Here is a 15,467-nt window from a genome sequence, read left to right as displayed (position 1 = left end):
GGAAGCCAGATTCACTTAACATCTGGGGGTCAACATCCAGCTTGAGAATCCAAATACAACTCCAGGTTCCTTCCATCTCTGAAAGTCTTACTGTTTATTGAATACACTGCATGGGTATGTCGAAGCAAAACTAACTCTGAGGCGCCAACTCCAATTCATAGAATTAAACAATAATTTTCCTAGCCAAACCCTACTACTCTTACGTAGTCCATATAAACAAATTCACTTTGTTATAGGAACCGTCTGCTTCAACTCCACACCTGGTCTGGTGTCCTTGAAAAATATCAGGCTCTTATGTTCTTCAGCTGAATCGTAGAAGTTTCGTTTCCCCATCTAACCCACTTAAAAGAAACAACTCCCCCCCTTAATTTAAGGCAGTGGTTCTCAACCTTTTTAATGCTGCGACCCCAACCGGTTGTAAGTCGAGGACTAAACGGCTGTAAGTCGAGGACTAAACCGGTCGTAAGTTGAGGACTACACAACCAGTCGTAAGTCGAGGACTTTCCCTGCCCAGGAGCACCGCGCATGCGTGATGCTGCCCCCTGCGCCAGCCGAGGCGTAGCTGGCAAGTGGTAGAGACGGAGCAGGCTGACCACCGGCTGGGCCACCAGCTGGCCCAGCCCAAGGGAGCTAAGGCACCCGCCGGAAAAGGGGAAAAAATGGCGGACAGCCTTGCTTGGTGACCCCCATGAAATGGTCGATAGACCCCAAATAGGGTCGCGACCCATAGGTTGAGAACCGCTGATTTAAGGCAAGTTGAAAACCAGAGGCATGTAGCTGACAAAGTTTCATCATTGACACCGGGTTATTAACTTATCAATTGCAGTGGTTCACTTAACAACTGTGGCAAGAAAGGTCATAAAATGGGGCAAATCTCACTTAACAACAGAAATGTTGGGTTTAACTGTGGTCATACATCGAGGACTACCTGTATAAGACTTACAAAGAATCAGATCCTCCTCCCAGAAATTCAGTAGATCTGTAGTAAGACACCTGCTTTCAAGTTCAAATTCACCTCATTGATCCCAATTTATTGGCTTTAGGAGTGTCTGTGAGGAGGGGGTCTATGTCCAGAAAGTTAAGATGGCGGCCACAATCATGTCATCCAAGCCTTGACACTTTTTTACATGTGAGGCATATAAATAAAGGGGTGTGGCCTTGATAGTGTCCACCATCTTACTTTTTTGCCTCCCTAGGGCATGTCATGAGCGTTGACCTTTGAAATTTGGAGTATCCTTTGGTGCTTCTAAAAGGGAGATTTCTAGTTGGCTAGTGATCATCATTTGGGTTAAGGTGTATCTCTTCCATAATTTTTGAATAGTAGCCAGGAGATAGTCAAATGCAGTGGCTAAAATGTTGTACTGGGATCAGGCACCCTCGGCTTCAAGTCCTGCTCAGTCAAGCTGGTCACTAGCTCACCTTGAACCTGTCTCTACTTTCTCAGTCTCATCTCAAAGGGTTCTTGATAGGATAACCTAATTTTTAAAAAATGAGCTGTGTTTTACCAAATAACTACCAGGAAAGGATACGTACTGGGCTATGCAAGGTAATAGGTCCAACAGCAAAGAGGTTGCCTAAAGCATCGAAGGATTGGTTCAAAGGTATAGATTCTAGAGGAGTTCCATCTTCAGAAAGAGTCACCAGGCGCAGGACTTGCATGCCTGAAGTATCCCCCATCAGCTTCATGGAGACCGTGTAGTTCAACCCTGAAGGAGATGCAGAAGAGTCAAGAAACAACTTCCTTCCTTCCTTCCTTCCTTCCTTCCTTCCTTCCTTCCTTCCTTCCTTCCTTCCTTCCTTCCTTCCTTCCTTCCTTCCTTCCTCCTCCTGTTTGCTTCTTCCTTCCTTCCTTCCTTCCTTCCTTCCTTCCTTCCTTCCTTCCTTCCTTCCTTCCTTCCTTCCTTCCTTCCTTCTCCCCCTCCTCCTCTTTGCTCCTTCCTTCCTTCCTTCCTTCCTTCCTTCCTTCCTTCCTTCCTTCCTTCCTTCCTTCCTTCCTTCCTTCTCCCCTCCTCCTCCTGTTTGCTTCTTCCTTCCTTCCTTCCTTCCTTCCCTTCCTTCCTTCCTTCCTTCCTTCCTTCCTTCTCCCCCTCCTCCTCTTTTCCTTCCCTTCCTTCCTTCCTTCCTTCCTTCCTTCCTTCCTTCCTTCCTTCCTTCCTTCCTTCCTTCCTTCTCCCCCTCCTCCTCTTTGCTCCTTCCTTCCTTCCTTCCTTCCTTCCTTCCTTCCTTCCTTCCTTCCTTCCTTCCTTCCTTCCTTCCTTCCTTCCTTCCTTCCTTCCTTCCTTCCTTCCTTCCATCCTTCCTTCCTTCCTTCCTTCCTTCCTTCCTTCCTTCCTTCCTTCCTTCCTTCCTTCCTTCCTTCCTTCCTTCCTTCCTTCCTTCCATCCTCCCTCCCTCCCTCCCTCCCTCCCTCCCTCCCTCCCAGATTTCTCCAAACCTACTCAGACCCTTTAATTTCCTTCTCATTTATACAGGTAGCCCATGACTTATGACCATAACTGAGCCTAAAATTTCTGTTGCTAAATGAAACGGTTGTTAAATAATAAATAAATAGTTAAATAGAGCTGAGGTGGCGCAGCAGTTAGAGTGCAGTACTGCAGGCCACTTTAGCTGACTGTGTTCAGCAGGTCAGCGGTTCAAATCTCACTGGCTCAAGGTTGACTCAGCCTTCCATCCTTTCGGGGTAGGTAAAATGAGGACCCAGATTGTTGGGGGCAATGTAAAATATATATATATATACATTGCTTAATGGTGTACACCGCTTGCACTTAAAGTGGTATATAAGTCTCATAAATAAATAAATAAATAAATAAATAAGATAAGATAAGATAAGATAACCTTTATTGTCATTTTTATACTGTGGGCACAATGGCACACATCAAAAATGAAATTTAGTTGCCCGCTCTCAAAGTGAAACACACACACATGACACACCCCTAAACATACTATGAACAACTAAACAAATAAATAGTGGTTAAGTGAATCTGGCTTCCCTGTTGACATGGGTTGTCAGAAAGTCACAAAAGGGGATCACATCACCCCAGGTCAGGACATGCAACCATCATAAATATGAGTCAGTTGCCAAGTGTCTGAATTTTGATCAGGTGATCGTGGTCACAAGTGTGGAAAAACGTTCATAAGTCACTTTTTTAACGCTGTTATAACTCTGAACTGTTGTCAGTTGAGGACTAACTGTATTTTTACACTGGGCAGATCTGAAGGAAAGAGTAAAGGTACCTTTCACTGGTCGTCCTTGGACGGGAAGCACATACTCATCCCCCTTCTCCATAATCTGGGAAGAAAAGTCAAGCAGACTTTTGCCTCCAACCACTATTGTATAAGTGTTTATGGGATCCAATTTCACAGTCCATGAACCTGGCTCAGGGATAGGAGATATCTTCACAACCTTCTGGCTGTCCATGTTGATCAACATGCTCATGGATGTCAATTGAGAACCTGCCACGAGTTGACACATAAATAGAAACAAGAGCAGATGTGAACAAAGTGAGAATGGGAGGAACGTCCCCCCTCCCATTAATTGTCTGCAGCCAATCCTGTTATTCTGTTCTGTACGCCTGCTAGTGATTTATAACAGGGGTCCCCAACCCTTGGTTTATGGCCCACTACTGGGCTGCCGCCTATTGAGAACAAGGCCGTGGAAATGATGGGTGAGCGTGTGTGCACAGCTACACTTGTGGAAGCAGCGGATGAGCACATGCACGGGAAGCTCCATTTGCGCAAGTGTATGCACCCGCCACTCATACAAAACCATCTCTTCCCCCCCCCACCAGTCTGCAAAGCTGGAAAGGTTGGGGACAGCTGATTTATAAGGTTTTTAAAGCATTAATAATAATAATGGTAAAGTTGGAAGGGACCTTGGAGGTCATCTAGTCCAACCCCTGCTCAGGCAGGAAACTCTATACCATTTCAGACAGATGGCTGTCCAGTCTCTTCTTAAAAACTTCCAGTGTTGGAGCATTCACCGCTTCTGGAGGCAGGTTGTTCCACTGGTTAATTGTTCTAAATGTCAGGAAGTTTCTCCTTAGTTCTAGGTTGCTTCTCTCCTTGATTAGTTTCCACTCGTTGCTTCTTGTCCTGCCTTCAGGCGCCTTGGAGAATAGCTTGATTCTCTCTTCTTTGTGGCAGCCCCTGAGATATTGGAGCACTGCTATCATGTCCCCCCTCGTCCTTCTCTTCCTTAATCAGGTTTGATATAAAGCCTGTCCTCATTTTCTGATGATTGGATGCCTCTAGAAGAGTCTCGTCCCGTTCATGTTGGAGGCACCGTTCAAGGCACTTCCGGGTTGAAAGGATTAGCCAGTGACATCACTGTTGCCCAGGGGATGGCCATGGGGGCTTCTTTCACGTACCTGCAAGGAGCTGGAGCAAGTGATGGGAGCTCACTCCAACACGCAGCAGCACTCGGGTCTCGAACGCGGGCTTGTTAACTCCCAACTCAGCGTACTAACCACGTGAGCCACTGTTGCTCTGCCTAAAAGAGTCTTTCTCAACCTTGGCAACTTGAAGATCTGAGGCTTTCGATTCATGCTGGCTGGAGGTTTCTGAGAGTTAAGTCCACACACCTGCATATTGCCAAAGTTGAGAAACACTGCTCCAGAAGATACTATCGGTAGCTCCTGAGAAAATGCTCTATATCACACCGCCCCTTACCTGAAGGTTGGAACACATTCATGCTGAATGAACTTGGTGCTGTGACAGAGATGGTCAACTCTTTGAGGGTTTCATCTACAGGGAAGGAGAACTGTGACGTATGCATTCGGCCATCGATCAATTTAACAGGAGCAGCATTCAGGGACTTCTCCATTATTCCCAGGACCTGTGAAAGCTGACGTTTTGTAGTGAGTACATAGAATCCGCCAGAATAATCTGCCAGTTCTTCATAGCTATTCGCATATGTCTTAGGCGTATCCTCAGGAACACCTGTGGAGGAGAATTAACAGAATGACAGAGTTGGAAGAGACCTTGGTGGTCTTCTAGTTCAACCCCCTGCTCAAGCAGGAGACCAGATACCATTTCAGACAAATGGCTGTCCAGTCTCTTCTTTAATATTCTCCAGTGTTGGAGCATCCACAATCTCTGGAGGCAATTTGTTCCACTGATTAATTGTTCTAACTATCAGGAAATTTCTCCTTAGTTCTAGGTTGTTTCTCTCCTTGATTAGTTTCCATCCATTTCTTCTTGCCCTGCCTTCAGGTGCTTTAGAGAATAGGCTGACCCCCTACTATTCTTCGTGGCAGCCCTTTACGTATTGGAGGACTGCTATCATGTCACCCTCTCGTCCTACTTTTTATTAAGTTACAGAAATTCCCTTTGAAAGCAGCCTCAGAAGTACAATTATTCAGTGGCATGGCTTGCCTCCAGAAGTTGTGTGTGTGTGTGTGTGTGTTTTGCTAGATGGCTTTTTTTTTTTTTTTTAGCAAAACCTTCTCAGCATCTTTACTGAAAATATTTACTAACCCATGGACGAAAGGTGGGCTCCTTTTAAAGAAACCTTATTTTTTGGCTCTTCTGCAGGCAGAGAAAACAACTTTTCAAAGCTGGCACCTGATGTCAGAATGCCACTGGCCTCCTAAACAATCACTCTCACACCCTCTGCACACCCTTCTTCAGAAGATGTTTCCCTTAGCTGTAAACTGCTGCATATTTCATCATCCCGCAAGGGTTAGATGATCAAGTGGCTATATTTGCTTTCAGTTAAATCCAAAAGTAAACACAAAGCTGGCTGCCTGCTTGGAAAATGCTTAGGAACATAAGCCAGCCTGCTGTCATGTTTAAATCAAACAGAGATAACTTGGCTGCCGTGCCTGATTTTCAAGTTGAGGCAGTGCAGAAGCTCAGTTCCTTTGTCTGTTATCTCAAGAATGTGGAAAGCTCTACCACGTGAATCCCTCAGACGAGGCAACTGCTTGGAGGGAAACACAGACATGGCTTCGTATAATCTGAGTTTAAGGCTTCTCCGAAGCAACAGGAATTAGACACCCACAGGGCTGGCTCAAGATATCTTTCTTGCCTGAAGCAAAAGTCAAGAAGAGTCTCCTGGATAGATTCCACAGGCAGAAGCTGATTGGGCTTGCTAATGCATCTGCTCTGATGCCAGGAGGTGAGATTAGAGTTGAGAGCAGGCCTTGCAAGAGACACAACTTTTCCTTTCCCTCCTGTCAAGCATGCCCTGCCTCTTGGGCTCTGCTGCCTCAGACAGCAGTCCTGTTGTGCTCTTGAACCACCTATTTGCTGGTGTAGGTGATGGGATTCCAGACAGGCAAGGATGTAGAATTCTCTGCATGGAAGACAAGGGATCTTGAAAGCAAAGATGGACTGTTCTGTTTTTCTTTCTGCTAGCCTGCTTGGCCATGTCTGAATGGCACAGGAGGGGAAATTGTTTCTGTAGTGTTATTCCTCCTCAGACAGCTTATGTGTTTAGAAAAATATTGTCTCTCCCCTTTCCTTCTCCTTCTCTCCTTCTGCTTGCCCCATCCTTCCTTCCTTCCTTCCTTCCTTCCTTCCTTCCTTCCTTCCTTCCTTCCTTCCTTCCTTCCTTCCTTCTCCCCTCCTCCTCTTTGCCCCTTCCTTCCTTCCTTCCTTCCTTCCTTCCTTCCTTCCCCCTCCTCCTCTTTGCTACTTCCTTCCTTCCTTCCTTCCTTCTCCCCCCCTCCTCTTTGCCCCTTCCTTCCTTCCTTCCTTCCTTCCTTCTCCCCCTCCTCCTCCTCTTTGCCCCTTCCTTCCTTCCTTCCTTTTCCTTCCTTCCTTCCCCTCCTTCCTCCTCCTTCTTCCCTACCCCCTCCTCCTCTTTGCCCCCTTCCTTCCTTCCTTCCCCCTCCTCCTCTTTGCCCTTCCTTCCTTCCTTCCTTCCTTCCTTCCTTCCTTCCCCTTCCCTCCCCCTCCTCCCTCTTTGCCCCTTCCTTCCTTCCCCCTCCTCCTCTTTGCTACTTCCTTCCTTCCTTCCTTCCTTCCTTCCCTTCCTTCCTTCCTTCCTTCTCTTCCTTCTTCTTCCTTCCTTCTTCTCCTCCTTCCTTCCTTCCTTCCTTCCCCCCCTCCTCCTCTTGCTACTTTCCTTCCTTCCTTCCTTCCTCCTTCCTTCCCTCCATTCTTCTCCCCCTCCTCCTCTTTGCCCCTTCCTTCCTTCCCCCTCCTCCTCTTTGCTACTTCCTTCCTTTCCTTCCGTCTTCCTCTTTGCCCCTTTCCTTCCTTTCCTCCTTCCTTCTCCCCCTCCTCCCTCTTTGCCCCTTCCTTCCTTCCCCCCTTCCTCCTCCCTCCTCCTCTTCCTTTTCCTTCCTGCCTAACTTCCTTCCTTCTTCCTTCTTCTCCCCCTCTCCTCTTTGTCCTTCTTCATTCCTTCCCTTCCTTCTCCCCCCTCCTCCTCTTTTTGCCCTTCCTTCCTTCCCCTCCTCCTCTTTGCTACTTCTTCCTTCCTCCTCCCCCTCCTCCTCTTTTGCCCTTCCTTCCTTCCCCCTCCTCCTTCCCTTCCCCTTCCTTCCTCCTCTTTGCCCCTTCCTTCCTTCCTTCCCCTCCTCCTCTTTGCTACATCCTTCCTTTATCCCTTCCTTCCTTCATTCCTTCCTTCCTTCTCCCCTGCTCCTCTTTGCCCCTTCCTTCCTTCCCCCTCCTCCTCTTTGCTACTTCCTTCCTTCTTCCTCCCCTTCCTTCCTCTTCCTTCCTTCTTCCTTCCTTCTTCTCCCCCTTCCTTCCGCCCCTTCCTTCTTCCTTCCTTGTCCTTCCTTCCTTCTTCTTCTTCCCCCCCTCCTCCTCTTTGCACCCTTCTTCCTTCCTTCCCCCTCCCCTCCTTTGCCTTCCTTCCTTCCTTCCTTCCTTCTCCCCCTCCTACCTCTTTGACCCTTCCTTCCTCCCCCTCCTCCTCGTTGCCCTTCCTTCCTTCCTTCCTTCCTTCCTTCTTCTTCTACTGTCCTTCTTCCTTCCTTCTCCCCCTCCTCCTATTTGCCCCTGTCCTTCCTTCCCACTCCTCCTCTTTTGCTCCCTTCCTTCCTTCCTTCCTTCCTTCCTTTCCTTCATTCCTTCCTCCCCTTCCCCTTCCTTCCTCCCCCTCCTCTCGCTCCTTCCTTCCTTTTTCCTTCTCCCCTTCCTCCTCCTTCTTGGCCTTCCTTCCTTCCTTCCCTTCCCTTCCTTCCTTCCTTCCTTCCTTCCTTCCTCCCCCCTCCTCCGCTTGGGCCCCTTCCTTCCTTCCTTCCCCCTCCTTCCTCTTTGCTACTTCCTTCCTTCCTTTTCCTTCCTCATCCCCCTCCTCCTCTTTGCCCCTCCTTCCTTCGCCCCTATCCTCTCCCCCCTTCCATTCCTTCCTTCCTTCCTTCCTTTCCTATTGCTCCTTCCTTCCTTCTTCCTTCCTTCCTTCCTTCCTTCCTTCCTTACCTTCCTTCCTTCTCCTCTCCCCCTCCTCCTCCTCTTTGCCCCTTCCTTCCTTCCCCTTCCTTCATTCCTTCCTTCTCCCCCCCCTCCTCCTCTTTGCTCCTTCCTTCCTTCCTTCCTTCTCCCCACCTCCTCCCTCTTTGCCCCTTCCTTTCCTTCCTTCCTTCCTTCCTTCCTTCCTTCCTTCCTTCCTTCCTTCCTTCTCCCCCTCCTCCTCCTCTTTGCCCCTTCCTTCCTTCCTTCCTTCCTTCCTTCCTTCCTTCATTCCTTCCTTCTCCCCTCCTCCTCTTTCCCCTTCCTTCCTTCCTTCCTTCCTTCCTTCTCCCCCTCCTCCTCTTTGCCCCTTCCTTCCTTCCTTCCTTCCTTGTCCCCCTCCCCCTCTTTGCCCCTTCCTTCCTTCCTTCCTTCCTTCCTTCCTTCTCCCCCTCCTCCTCCTCTTTTCCCCTTCCTTCCTTCCTTCCTCTCCCCTCCTCCTCTTTTCTCCTTCCTTCTTTCCTCCTTCCTTCCTTCCTCCCCCCTCCTCCCCCCTTCTTTGCTTCCTTCCTTCCTTCCTTCCTTCCTTCCTTCTTCCTTCTTCCTTCCTTCCTTCCTTCCTTCTCCCCCTCCTCCTCTTTGCTCCTTCCTTCTTTCCTTCCTTCCTTCCTTCCTTCCTTCCTTCCTTCCTTCCTTCCTTCCTTCCTTCCTTCCTTCCTTCCTTCCTTCCTCCCTTCTTCCTCTACTTATTCTGTCTACACTGAAATGTCACTAATATACTTTTCTCTGAGGAAGCTGATTAAAAAAAAAAGATGCAGTCTTGTAACATTTATGGGATTATTTACAAGATTTAATACCAGGCAATTTTCTATTTTTTCTACCTGAGAAAACATCAGAATATTTTCTTTATGCAGATTGACTTACTTCTGCGTTTCCTACTGGAACAATAGCCTGTGAGGAGAAAGTTCACTTTGGACTGAGTAGATTCAATCAGAATGTCCACTTCTCCCTTCAGATGCTCATCTTTTGCTCCAGCATCACTGAAGAAAAAGATCTCAGATCTGGAGGGACACAAAGGATTTTAGGAAGTTTGTGCTAGGGGAAAAGTAGCTTGAGTATAGGATTGGCAAGAAAGTAGCTTACTCTCAGTTGTTGCCTTATAGAACTTTAACTTTTAGAATTTTTAAACCAATGACTGCTAAGTATTTTGGAAATATAAATCCTTTTATCTGAAAAGCATCCAGTTGGGGAACAGTGGGTGAAACTGATGGAAAAAGGGAGATGAATATGGATTGACTGAATCACTTTTCTAAACAAAAAATGGCTAGGAAAGGCACTGAAAGAATTCAGCCTTAAGCCCTGGAGAGCCTCGGATCGGTGAACTATAGATAAACTTACAACTATTCAGCGAACTTTTGATGTTATGAGAGACCCTCAAAAAGTATGTATGGCCCAGATTCGAAGTTCTGATGGCCAGGCCCTTTTGTGGTCATGTGATCATATTTTAGTTGCTCAGCAACCAGCTCACATTTACGGCCGTTTGTAGTGTCCCACTGTCACATAACACAATTTATAGGATTTTTTTTTTTTTTGCTGGAAATTGGCATTTGCTTCTTGTTTTTGGCAAAACCAGCCTATTGTAGACAATGGGTTTGCTTAATAACTGTGGTGTTCACTTAATGATTGTGTCTTTGCTTAATGATCAGGATGACCTGCTTAATGACCAGCACAACGGACAACTGTAATAAGGCTCAATTATGTTGTCAGTCAAGGACTACTTGTAATCTCAGAATCAGGCAGCTTTCAGGGAAGGTTACAAACGGTGATCACGTGATCCCAGGACAAGACAACTGTCATAAATACACACCATTTGCCAAGTGGTTGAATTTTGATCACGTGATCACAGGGATGCTCCAATGGTCGTAAATGTGAAAACAGGTCATGTCACTTTTTCCATGCTGTTGTAACTTTGCACTGTCACTAAATAAATGGTTGTAACTCTAGGGCTACCCCTATGGAGCCTGTGAGATGGCTATATTGTTTGTAAGCTACTCTTCCGGATTTTATGGCTGTTTTAATAGTTTTAACTTGTTTTTAATGTTTTTATTGTTGTTTTTGGTTATTTAGTTATATGGGTTTTATTGATATGTGATTTTTTTTTAATCTCTGTGAACCGCCCAGAGTCATGTATGTGAGATGATTGGCTATATAAACTGAATAAACAAATAAATAAAAATAAGATTTATCACTTGCTTCCTCTCACACTTTCTGCAGATGCCTACGCCTACATTCCTGGATTATATACTTGATACTTTAGAAATAAAAAAGGGAAATAGACTCTGCCTTAAAGTTCCATCTATTTAAACTTTTTTAAAAATATTTTTATTATCATTTTTCAATCCTATAAAAACAGCGCTCGCCAACCTTTCTGGCATCTGGGACCGGTTTTGTGGAAGACAATTTTTCCACAAACTGGAAGGGGGATGCTTTCGTGTACAACCTAGATCTTGTGCATGCACAGATGAAGCCTTCTTGCTTGCCTGCAGCTTGCACAGCCTGGTTCCTAATAGGCCATGGACCGGTCCCAGTCTGTGGCCTGGGGGTTGTAGACCCTACAGCCCGGAAGTTGGGGACTCCTGCTTTCAATTTAACAAAATTAAAAGAACAAGAAAAAAAGACTATTGGAAATAATAAAAAAGAAAAGAAAAAAAAGAAAGAAAACATAGAATTATGATTTCCACCCATCTTTATATCAAGCAATTGTCATCTTATTCTTTCCCCTTCCTTGTTGACCCTTTTTAATCCTCAAATCCATACATTCTCAATTTAGTCTTTTATTCTTTCAGCAAAAAGACTATACAAGTCTCTTTTTAAAGTCTTTTTTCCTCCCCTGACCCACCTATCTAAAGTTGGACCCTGAGGTTATGGTGGGAAATGTTGGCTAGAGAAAAGAAAAATACTTCATCAGCACATTATAGGCTTCAGAGTGAGAAGACTGACAATTTTTGTGTGGGATCTGACAAATTTGAGTGGGGATAAGGTCAAAGTTTCAGGCCATAAAGATTGCCTGCTCCCTCCTAGAGTCAGAAAGATTAAGTGTTCAAATGCTAAAACTCCAGATAGAACATTAAGGCCTGTTCTACACTGTTAACCTCCTGTGACAAACAATTTGCTTGTCTCATTATATCTGCAAAGACATTTCATTTATAAATAAGCAGAAAAAAAAACCAAAGAGACAAATGATTTTAGGAAACAATTGTTTAAGGGTGTGACACTTGGATCGTAGACTGAGAAGCTTTTGGAAGACCCTATTGTAAATTGCTTGGGCCCTCCAGACGATTACTCACACCCTAGAGTAGGGCTTGGGTTAGTGCAATGCGCTCTACCTGCCTGCCTTTAAAGATACTTGGAAGCTGCTCCTGGCGCAGAAAATAACTGCATATGATTGTGCTGCTTTGTGAACTGCGCTGGATGCCAGTTAGTTCCCAGGTGCAATTCAAGGTGTGGCTCTTACCTATAAAGCCCTTCATGGTGTTAAGTGAATCTGGCCTCCCCATTGATTTTGCTTGACTCAAGGTTACAAATGTTGTTCACATGACCCCAGGACATTGCAACCATCATAAATGTAAGCCAGTTGCCAAGCACCTGGTTTTGTTTACCGTTGCAAATAAAATCGGGTCCGGTTCTTATTCCAAGCTGGGAGAAAGAGGCAAGAGAAATGAATTGGAGGCAGGCTGCAGTTGGAAAGGAGGTCTCCATTTATTTGGTAGCCAGAAACCATAGTGACAACAGCTTGTTTCTGGGATGGCTGACCAGTTGGGATTGAGAGTAGATGGGCTTTTATATAGTTTTGAGGGCTTTGTAATTGAGATGTCTGTTCCTGTCTTTTGATATTTTAATAGCTGTTACCAGATTCCTATGGAGTCATGTAGGGGTCATGACTGGCTCTACAGACAAAAGGGAAAATGCAAATCCTAGATGTTTTGCTTATCTGAGCTAATTTTGTCAGTTTCGACTCCTTGCTGCTTATTTGGAGCTGTAGGCTACCCTTTGCTTATGAACAGAGTGGCCTGGCTTTATGAATGGATAAAAAATATCTTCAGGTTTCTGCTTGGGGCTGTTTTCCTATGGCAGAAAGACTGGAGCTGCTTTCTGCCTTTATTAGTAATAGTAATAGTAGTAAAGTTGGAAGGGACCTTGGAGGTCATCTAGTCCAACCCCCTGCTCAGGCAGGAAACCCTATACCATTTCGGACAAATGGCTGTCCAGTCTCTTCTTAAAAACCTCCAGTGTTGGAGCATTCACCATTTCTGGAGGCAGGTTGTTCCACTGATTAATTGTTCTAACTGTCAGGAAGTTTCTCCTTAGTTCTAGGTTGCTTCTCTCCTTGATTAGTTTCCACCCGTTGCTTCTTGTCCTGCCTTCAGGTGCTTTGGAAAATATCTTAATTCCCTCTTCTTTATGGCAGCCCCTGAGATATTGGAATACTGCTATCATGTCCTCCCTTGTCCTTCTCTTCGTTAAACTAGACATACCCAATTCTAGCAACCGTTACTTATATGTTTTAGCCTCCAGTCCCCTAATCATCTTTGTTGCTCTTCTCTGTACTCTTTTTAGAGTCTCAACATCTTTTTTACATCGTGGTGACCAAACTGGATGCAGTATTCCAAGTGTGGCCTTACCAAGGCATTGAAGAGTGGTATTAATACTTCACGTGATCTTGATTCTATCCCTCTGTTAATGCAGCCTAGCACTGTGTTGGCCTTTTTGGCAGCTGCAGCACACTGCTGGCTTATATTTAGGTGACTGTCTACTAGGACTCCGAAGTCCCTCTCACAGTTACTACTATTGAGCATGGTGCCACCTATGCTGTACTTGTGCATTTGGTTTTTCTTGCCTAAATGTAGAACCTTGCTTTTTTTCACCATTGAATTTCATTTTGTTAGTTAGTGCCCAGTGTTCAAGTCTGTCCAGATCCTTCTGTATCTTAAGCCTGTCTTCTGGAGTGTTGGCTATTCCTGCCAGCTTGGTGTCGTCTCCAAATTTGATGAGTTCCCCATCTATCCCTTCATCCAAATCGTTGGATTAAAGAGATTTTTCTCCTCTTCTCCTTTAGGGGAAATATTCTATTCTGCCTCTTTTAATATCCCATATGATATTTTATTCTGGGCGGGGGGGGGGGAGCTTCCTACATCACATAATCATGGGGATGCTGCAATGGCTGTAAGTGTGAAAAATGATCGTAAGCCACTTTTTTCAGTGCTGTTGTAACTTTGAACAGTCACTGAACAAATTGTTGTGATTCAAGGACTATCTGAACAGTATTGAGAAATATGGGCAAAAAGGGAATAGAGACATCATCCTGGACACTTCTCACCTTGGCATGCTCTGTTGCAAAGCCAGTTTCAAGCCAGACATGGACATTTCTGGGCAGTCACCACCTCCAGTAGCAGTCAGGCGAGAGATTGCAGATTCCAATTCGTCCACACTTTGGGTATTAGTGACGGGTCCAAAATCTGCAAAGATAGATCTAGGTGGGAACTGAGTCATGATAATATGAAGAAGACCAGCCAAGGGCCACAGTTTCAGACAGAGTCTCTGTTTTTTTTTAATGTTAATTCTGTTTTTGCCTTTCCTGGGGTTCTAAAGAGTTTTTTTCCAATACTTTCCTTTTAAGTAATTAAAGATGAACATTCTTATCTGTTCCTCAAAATAATAAGACTGGCACTTGATTTCCACATGTCAGATTATTTAGTTTATTCAGCAGTAACCAGACTAATCGCTGAGAGTTTACCATAATATCGGTTCAGATGTATACAGTAATTCATTTAAGAGAAGTCCTCTTAAAGGTTTAATTAAAAGCTTCCTCCTTTGACTTCTGGGTCTATAATTGTTTTCTGCACAGGGAGGGCAAGTATCATTGAATTCATCGTATCATAGAGTTGGCAAGGATCTCAGAGGTCAACCAGTCTGACCCCTTTTCTTGGAATAGCACTTGCTAAAGCATTGTGGACAGATGGCTCTCCAGCCTTGGTTTGGACCTCAGTCAATGACTTTTTCATGTTCTAATGGGATTTTCTACAGCAATAACAACATTACAAAATGGCATTTGTACCAAATACAAACTAATATTTACAGCATATCTTCAGAAAGAAGGCAGGAGCTGAGGGATTAAAGGGCATTTCAAAATGACCATCTGAAAAGGATACAATTACATGAGCATAGATCCGGAGGAAAACTCAGCTCATCAGAAAATGTGGTTTCCAGTCCCTCCACCGTCTTGGTATTTGCATCCCTGTCGTTTTCAAATTGTGAACTAGACCCAGTATTCCAAAATACGGGTAGTCCTCAACTTATGACCACAATTGAGCCCAAAATTTCCATTTCTAAGCAAGGCCGTCGATAAGTCAGTTTTGCCGCATTTTATGACCTTTCTTGCCACAGTTGTTAAGTGAATCACTGCAGTTGTTTAATGAATCATGCGGTTGTTGAGTGAATCTGGCTTCCCCATTGACTTTGCTTGTCAGGAGGTCAGAAAAGGCGAACACATGACCCTGGGACACTTGCAACCATCATAAATACATAGCAGTTGCCTAGCGGCTGAATTTTGATCACGTGACCATGGGGATGCTGCAACGGTTGTAAGTGCGAAAATCGCTTATAGGTGACTTTTTTTCAGTCAGTGCCACCGTAACTTCAAATGGTCACTAAACGAATGGTTGTAAGTCAAGGACTGCCTGTAGCTTGAAGTCAGTTTCAGTTCATTCTTACTACTGATTTATAAAACACCTGACCTTAATTAAAGATCTGCTGCGCTTTTTCTCTTTCAGTTACAAATGCAAACATGCTCAAAAAGAGCAACTTTCAACGTCCCCATTTAAGGGAAAGATTCAAGTTTTTAATCATCCTCCTGATTATTTTCCCCAGTTTCCTCCTTCCTCTGCATTTAAAGCGGTGACAAATAATCACATATCCCTAGAGCAGTGTTTCCCAAACTTGACAATTTTAAGGCATGTGGACTTCAACTCCTGGAATTCCACAGCCAGCATTGCTGGCCGTGGAATTCTGGGAGTTGAAGTCCACATGCCTTAAAATTGTCAAGTTTGGGAAACACTGCC

At 45.0% G+C, this 15,467-nt stretch overlaps 1 protein-coding gene across 1 annotated transcript in view; it reads right to left on the bottom strand.

Moving 5' to 3' along the window:
* LOC120309274 (von Willebrand factor A domain-containing protein 7-like) overlaps positions 1 to 15,467 on the bottom strand; it is a 46,734-nt gene that overhangs the window by 14,913 nt on the left and 16,354 nt on the right. The window contains exons 8-12 of the mRNA XM_039346337.1: positions 13,727 to 13,865; positions 9,274 to 9,410; positions 4,669 to 4,938; positions 3,235 to 3,453; positions 1,534 to 1,706 (exon numbers count right to left, since the gene is read on the bottom strand). Of these exons, the coding sequence (XP_039202271.1) occupies positions 1,534 to 1,706; positions 3,235 to 3,453; positions 4,669 to 4,938; positions 9,274 to 9,410; positions 13,727 to 13,865 (938 nt within the window). The remainder of the gene's footprint in view (positions 1 to 1,533; positions 1,707 to 3,234; positions 3,454 to 4,668; positions 4,939 to 9,273; positions 9,411 to 13,726; positions 13,866 to 15,467) is intronic.

This window comes from Crotalus tigris, unplaced genomic scaffold (genome assembly GCF_016545835.1).
Source record: "Crotalus tigris isolate CLP2741 ecotype Arizona unplaced genomic scaffold, ASM1654583v1 scf7180000017989.1554031673:749699, whole genome shotgun sequence".
In the NCBI taxonomy this organism is placed as follows: Eukaryota; Metazoa; Chordata; class Lepidosauria; order Squamata; family Viperidae; genus Crotalus; species Crotalus tigris.
This window is presented reverse-complemented; position numbering and strand designations above follow the sequence as displayed.